Consider the following 7,874-nt stretch of genomic DNA (forward strand, 5'->3'; position numbering starts at 1 on the left):
AAATTCTTTGGCTGGATTCTTGAAATAGAGTCAAAGTCATTGCCCATGGATATTTCACCAACAAAAGCGATCACACCAACCAAGTCTATTTAAAAAAAAATGGAAGTTAAAATAACATTATGATTCCCTAACTAATAATAGACTAAATATTATTAAGAACAATTAAATTAAATAAATCAATAAGGAAAATAAAATATTACCAATAGGAAACACATGATCCACTTTTCTCTTCACAATATCTTTGAATCTGATTAAATTTAAGAAATACCAATTAGATATCGGCTCTCGTATAAAGCCAAGCGTGGTATCTCTAGTAAGAACGATATTGTAAGGATGTTTAGTTGGGCGTTCGTTCTAATTGTTCCAATCTGAAGATCTGACCATAAAATTTCGAATTTCAAACTATTCTCCATCGTGACATTCATTCTTGAAATATTCATGGATCCAATTATGAGCAGACGCATGAATTTTACAGCCCTATAAAACAACAGATTGTAAAATTCAAAAACTATTAGGGCAAAAAATTTTACGGACATCACCAAAAATTCTTCTAGCATAAAATATTAACGTATTTACCTCTTCGTCGGCAAATATGAATTCAACATGATCCCGAACACTGCTGTCTTTCTCAATCCATTTCTTGTAAATAACTACATGTATCACCGAATTTTCTTCCCATGGTGTGAGCTGACTAACTAAGTCATGATAAGACATAATTCGAGAAGTTCGTGTTTTGATAATTTTTTGTTTTGTTTAGCAATAGTCTCTGAAAATGACGAAATTATAATGAATTATGTTCACAATTGTATAAATAGAATACAAAGAAAATGGAACCGTCGTCAAAAATGAAAAGGAGCACTTCTTCGAATTAATTTCAGCACAGGTTTGGTTTTCTTGTTAATTGTTGATATGCAAATATAGACAATTGGCGCGCCAGGTAGGGGCACTTAAACAGATTACTCAAGTTTTAGATCGGACTTCGGAAAGATTGAATCAGCGATGGCAGACCAAGCCAACATTCACAAAGAAGGAAACCCTCTCGGTGGAGACAACGCTAACGCCCCAACAGAACAAGGAGGAGGAACTCCTGGAGAAAGCACTGGAACTGTAGCCGGCCAAACCCCCGCAGCCGTAGGAGGTTATGGAACCGAACTACTGCTCCAAGTGTTCAATGCCCAGTTTGAGGCCATCAACAAAAGAAGCGAGGAGCGCTTCAGTCAGATGGCGGCACAGATCGCCGAGCTCAGTCAAGCACGAACTCCTCTTCGAGTTCGGAACATCATAGACGATCTTAATACTGACGGAGATCCAGCCGGAACTATGAGGTCTGCCGTAGTCGGGTCAGCGAATGCACCAGCGTCGGATTTAAGCCGAGACGCCGAGTTCGAAGCAATGAAGGCACAGCTTCGCGATATCACCTCAAAAATACACCAAGCCACGAGCGCGGCTCCAGAAATCGAGCGCGTCATTCAGGAGACGCAGAAGACACCCTTCACACCGCGCGTAGCAGGGACGCCGGTCAAACACATGGAGAAACTAAAGATAAAAATCTACGAAGGCAACTCTGACCCCCAACACTTTTTGACATCGTTCGGCATCTGCATGAACCGATACCAATTCAAGTCCGCCGAAGAAAGAGACGCGGTTCAGTGCCAACTGTTTGTGGAAAGTCTGGGAGGAGTAGCCCTCGACTGGTTCTCGTCACGAAGAATGCAGACATCTGCGAGAATACCTACTCGGCCTATATCGAAAGGAACCAATCTCGGTCGATGATCTCCGACGTTCGAACGTGTCTAAGAGCGGCGGGCAACTTTCAATTGACGATCTCCGTCGTTCACATATGCCTCAACCAAACAATGAATAGCTTGAGAAAGCACTCGCCAAAGATCCACCAACTCCACCGGCTTTACCGACACTACCACCGCCACCACCGAATCCACCTGTTTTGCCCGAGCAACAGAAATGGAATCGTGATGACCGAGCGCCAGAGAATCACGCTCCTAAGGCGCGGAAACGCATCAACATGATAATGGGGTCCATCGAAGCTTGCAGTTATTCGGTCCGAGCCATCAAAGAGTACAGCAGACAGGCCGCCAGCGCGCCCAAAGCCCCGCATGATCCGCCGAAGGGAACGCCCTTGGTATTTACCGAGGCCGATACAATCGGGCTGCATAAACCACATAATGACGCTCTCGTTGTCGAGCTGCTCCTCGACGACGTCGAAGTTAGCCGCATTCTGGTCGATACGGGCAGCTCGGTTAACGTTATCTTCAAGGAAGCACTTGACCAACTCGAGTTGGCATCAGATAGGATTGAACCGTTTATCGAACCACTTACCGGATTCGATGGAGAACGTTGTATGACGGTCGGCATGGTCAACATTCCGATCTACGTCGGCGGAGTCGCAAAGATTATCCAGTTCCTTATCCTTGAAAAACCGGCGATCTACAACGCTATTCTCGGAACACCTTGGCTACACGCAATGAAAGCAGTCGCCTCGACGTACCATCAATGCCTAAAGTTCCCGACTCCCGACGGTGTTTACACTCTCCGAGGAAACCAAGCCGTTGCTCGATCGTGCTACATAAACGAGTGCAGACTTCATTCGGCCAACCAAGTCGTTAGGACCGACTGACAAGCTCATCGTCTAGAATACAAAACCTAAACAGGAGTCGATCGTTCAAGTTTGCATCGACGAACTAAGGCCAGAACGTCAAGTCGGAATCGGCGCCGAGCTCGACCCAGTCATCCGCGAGCCACTCATTCACTTTCTGAAACAGCATTCATCGACCTTCGCTTGGTCGGCAGAAGATATGCCCGGGATTGATCCACATATCGCGTGTCACGAGCTCAACATTGATCCAACGTATAAGCCAATCAAGCAGAAACGCCGAAAGCTCGGACCAGAGAAAGCACAAGCCGTGAACAATGAGGTCGAGCGTTTACTCAAAGCCGGATCCATCACCGAAGTCAAATACCCAGATTGGTTAGCAAACCCCGTGGTCGTAAACAAGAAGAATGGTAAATGGAGGATCTGCGTCGATTTTACCGACCTCAATAAGGCGTGTCCGAAAGATAGCTTTCCGTTACCTCATATCGATCGCCTCGTGGAAGCAACTGCCGGGAACGAACTACTCTCGTTTATGGACGCGTTCTCCGGGTACAATCAGATTCTAATGCACCCGCAAGATCGGGAGAAGACATCGTTCACCACGGATCGTGGCATATACTGCTACAAGGTCATGCCCTTTGGCCTGAAAAATGCTGGAGCAACGTATCAACGACTGGTAAACCGGATGTCCGTGAGTCAGCTCGGGCAAACTATGGAAGTTTACATCGATGATATGCTCGTAAAGTCACTCGTCGCCTCCGATCACGTCGGCCATCTTCGCACATGTTTTGATATCTTGGATCAGTATGGTATGAAGCTAAATCCAACTAAGTGTACGTTCGGCGTGACATCCGGAGAGTTCCTCGGATACATTGTTACACGGCAAGGCATTGAAGCTAATCCAAAGCAGATCGCCGCTATTCTCGAGCTTCCGTCACCAACAACCAAACGTGAAGTTCAGCGACTTACCGGACGGATCGCAGCACTTAATCGATTCATATCCAGATCGACGGATAAGTGCTTACCTTTCTACCAACTTTTTCGCGGTAACAAGCATCTCGAATGGAATGAGAAGTGTGAGGAAGCCTTCGCCGAGCTAAAGAAATACTTGTCCACTCCTCCAGTTTTATCCAAACCAGAAACCGGCGAGACACATTATCTTTACATCGCGATTTCAGAATTCGCAGTCAGCAGTGTTCTCGTTCGAGAAGATCGCGGCGAACAGAAGCCAATTTTCTACACAAGCAAGTCCCTTGATGGATCGGAGTATCGCTATCCGACTTTGGAGAAATTCGCCTTTGCCGTGGTCATTTCAGCACGGAAGCTACGCCCGTACTTCCAGTCTCACGCGATCGTGGTCCTAACCGATTACCCTCTTCGTACTTTCCTTCATAGCCCAAGTCAGTCCGGACGACTCGCTAAGTGGGCTATCGAACTCAGTGAATATGACATCGAATACCGCGGCAGAACAGCAACGAAGTCTCAAGTCCTAGCAGATTTCTTGGTCGAACTCCCACCGGAGCTCGTCGAAGATAAGCCGGTCGTACAACCCTGGATTCTTCACGCCGATGGTTCATCGTCCCATAAAGGATCCGGAGTCGGAATTCGTCTAAAATCACCCGAAGGAGAAGTTATCGAGCAGTCGTTTCGTCTCGGCTTCCCAGCATCCAACAACGAAGCCGAGTACGAAGCATTGATTGCCGGACTACGACTCGCCAAAGGCATCGGCGCCGAGCACGTACACGCCTTCTGCGACTCTCAACTCGTGGCTAACCAGTTTCACGGCGAATACGAGGCCAAGAACGACCGCATGGACGCATACCTCAAAGTCCTTAAGGATGTCGCTTCGGAGTTCTCTACCTTCGAGCTTACAAAGATACCTCGAGATGAGAATGCAACCGCCGACGCCTTAGCCGCTCTCGCGACTAATTCCGATCCTGACCTTCGGCGAACCATCCCAATTGCGGCAATTGAGCGACCAAGTATCGAGCCCGCTCCGAACTGCAACATCATTACAAGACGACGTGACTACAAAAACCAACCCAATCTCGCCCCACCACTCACCCGGAAGACGAAACCCAAAGAGGTCATTCCCGATCACGACAACGATACGGACGAGCTCAATGGTAATGAATCCGATCCCGAAGACGAATCTGAAGGACAACACGTTCCAATCGATATCGAAGCCGAAGGCGAGGACGTACCCGAAGATTGGACCTTAGAAATCGTGGGATACATCGGAGACGGAACAGTTCATGTGGATAAATGGGCAGCTCGGCGCCTTAAGGCTCGCGCAGCTCGATATGTGGTCATTAAAGGTACTCTTCTCAGATGGGATGCTTCCGGTGTACTTTTGACTTGTGTTCACGGCAACGACATCATGGAAGTAATGCAGAAGGTTCACGAAGGAGAAGGAGGCAATCACTCCGGAGCTCGGTCTTTGGCATTCAAGATCAAAAAAGCTGGCTATTATTGGCCCACTATGCTCTCTGATTGCGAGAAGTATACGGCACGCTGCGAGAAGTGCCAACGTCATGGTCCGATGATCAATCTTCCTACCGAGCTCCTGATGACCTCGACCGCACCATATCCTTTCATGCGCTGGGCAATGGACATCATCAGTCCCTTTCGCCGATCTACAACCCAAAAGCAGTATGTTCTGGTCGTCACGGATTACTTCACCAAATGGGTCGAAGCCAAAGCATACCCCGAGATCCATGGAATTGATGTCAAGAAGTTCGTCTGGAAGTTCATCATCTGCCGACACGGAGTCCCGTACGAGATCGTTACGGACAACGGAACCCAGTTCACTTCGATCATTTTCCAAGATTTTTGCGCCAAGTGGAAAATCCGACTAAGTTTCTCTACCCCGCCGTACCCGCAAGGAAACGGACAAGCCGAAGCCACAAACAAGACCATCATTGACGGACTAAAGAAACGACTCGATACCGCTAAGGGAACCTGGGCGGACGAACTTGACGGCGTCTTGTGGTCTCACCGAACTACACCATGACGTTCAACAGGTCAATCACCATTCTTCCTTGCATATGGCGCAGAAGCTATGTGTCCAGCCGAACTCAACGTCCCAAGTATTCGCCGAACTATGCTTACCCAGCAACCCGACGCGAATAACAACATGATGATCGACGCACTCGACTTAGTCGAAGAACATCGCGAACGAGCATTGCTCCGGATACAGAACTACCAACAGCTTGCAGCTCGCTACTACAACAAAAAAGTTAAGGGCCGTCACTTTGAAGATGGCGACCTCGTACTTCGCAAAGTCTATCAAAACACAGAAGAGAAGAACGCAGGAAAACTTGGCGCGAATTGGGAAGGACCGTATCAGGTTATGAAAGTCGTTAAACCCGGTGTTTATCAACTTATGAAGTTAGACAGGACTCCGATCCCGCGATCTTGGAACTCAATGTATCTTAAATGATACTACTACTAGTTCGTTCCGATCAAAAAAAAAAAAAAAAAAAAAAAAAAAAAAAAAAAAGCCTCCGAACTACTTAGTCGGAGCAAAAAACACTTTTGTACTTAGAACTACGAATGGCTTGATCCCTTCAAAGGGTACGTAGGCAGCTCGTTACCGAGTCCAGCTATAACATCAATAAAATTTTATTAAGTCAAATATGTCTAAGTTTTAGTTCGGAAATCACAAGGGACCGAACTCCTTGTTTCTACATCGACTTCCTGGCCAGTTGTTCGATAGCATTCCACATGAATGCAAACTTAAAAGCCGAGATCCGTCTCGCAAGCACCCACATGGTGTCGTGGTTAAGCCACATTTCAAAAGCCGGGCCCAGTCCCGCAATTGAATTTCTAAGTCACCAAGAACAATAAGCCGAGCACATCTCGCATACTTAGGTTCGACTTAGAAAAACCTTGAACTCGTTTCGTGCGTTTACAGGAGTTCGAACTAGTTCACTCTTCCAGTACGAAATGATTCACTTGGGTTCCCTAGGCCGAGCTTAAACGTTCGCACAATAAGCCGAACTCCTCAGATTCGCATCATAAGCCGAGTTCACAACACTCGCAAAACGTAAGCCGAATTATCGTAATTCGCCATCAAAAGATAAAATTTATGTTCGAACCTACTATATGCCGATCTAGTACTTGAGCACTAATCGCAAGACATTACCGAAAAAATAAAGTCAAAATTAAAGATAAATTGCCGACCTATTACTTAAAGATTTTTCCCAAGTCATCAAGACACGAAAGAAAGGGAACAAGCATGTAAATTAAAAGCCCCCCCCCCCCCCGAGGGGCAAATAAGTTCAAAAGCCCACCAAGGGAATAAAGTATTACAAGCAGAATAGCCCATGAAAGGGCAATGAGTTCGAAAATAAAAAAAAAAGAGAAAAAGATTAGGCGGTCTTCGAAGTAGCATTGAGTATGTCTTCGTTTGAGCCGAACTGCTCGCCTACCACTGGATCCTGAGCGCTTTGGGTCACCTTAACAGCCGGCGCATCATCCTCTTCCGGGAAGGGAGACATCCGTTTGTCCTCCTCCGTGAGAACGCAAGCATCGATCGAGCGGAACTCTTGCAACGCCTTATCGTGCTTTGCCTGGATGTCAACTACCATCTCGACCGGGACCTCGTATAAGCCCTTCTTCTTTAGCTGTTTGATGAATTCGAGCACTCCCGTAAGCTGGTTGACAACTAAGTACGGCTTCCGAGCCCTGTCAGCATCATCCAAACTCCGGATGACCTTCTCCAGGCGTTCGCAAGCCGTCGCGTGAACGCTCCTGGCTCGGTTCTTCCAGTGAGCCACCAACTCTTGCAGCCGATCCTTGTCTTTCTCAAACTCCCGAGCAAGTATTTTCTGGGCCTCGGTCAGCTCTTGTTTCACCGCCTTTAGCTCAGCACTCTCTTGCTTCAGCAAATCAACCGAAGAGTGGAGAGTCTCGTTGATTTGTAGCTCGGTGGCGAGGCGCTCCTCAGCTTTGGCGACTCTTTCCTCGAGCTCGGAGACCCTTACTTGCTCATCAAAAAGAGCTACCTCGTACGCGGCAACCAGATTGTTGGTCTGGCTGGCGAGCTGCGTAAAAGAAAATCTAATCAGAACTCGCACTTGGAAAATTGTTGGATAGAGAAATGAAATCAAGAAATTACCACAGTAGTTGTACGGGCAATTCCCTTGTACATGTTCGGGAACCGGAGCTCGGGGACTGAAGGAAGACTTGGGACCTCTGATGAGATCTTGTGATAGAGCTCGGCGCAAGCATCTATGTTCTCCTCGAAAGGAGTCTCCTC

General features: G+C 47.3%; 1 protein-coding gene across 1 annotated transcript; it reads left to right on the plus strand.

The window, feature by feature from the left end:
- Positions 1–2,813: 2,813 nt before the first annotated feature.
- LOC112083448 lies at positions 2,814–5,624 on the plus strand. The gene has a single exon (XM_024151474.1). The coding sequence runs from the start codon at positions 2,814–2,816 to the stop codon at positions 5,622–5,624; it is 2,811 nt and encodes a 936-aa protein (XP_024007242.1).
- Positions 5,625–7,874: the final 2,250 nt, after the last annotated feature.

This window comes from Eutrema salsugineum, unplaced genomic scaffold, assembly GCF_000478725.1.
Source record: "Eutrema salsugineum unplaced genomic scaffold, Eutsalg1_0 scaffold_6, whole genome shotgun sequence".
In the NCBI taxonomy this organism is placed as follows: Eukaryota; Viridiplantae; Streptophyta; class Magnoliopsida; order Brassicales; family Brassicaceae; genus Eutrema; species Eutrema salsugineum.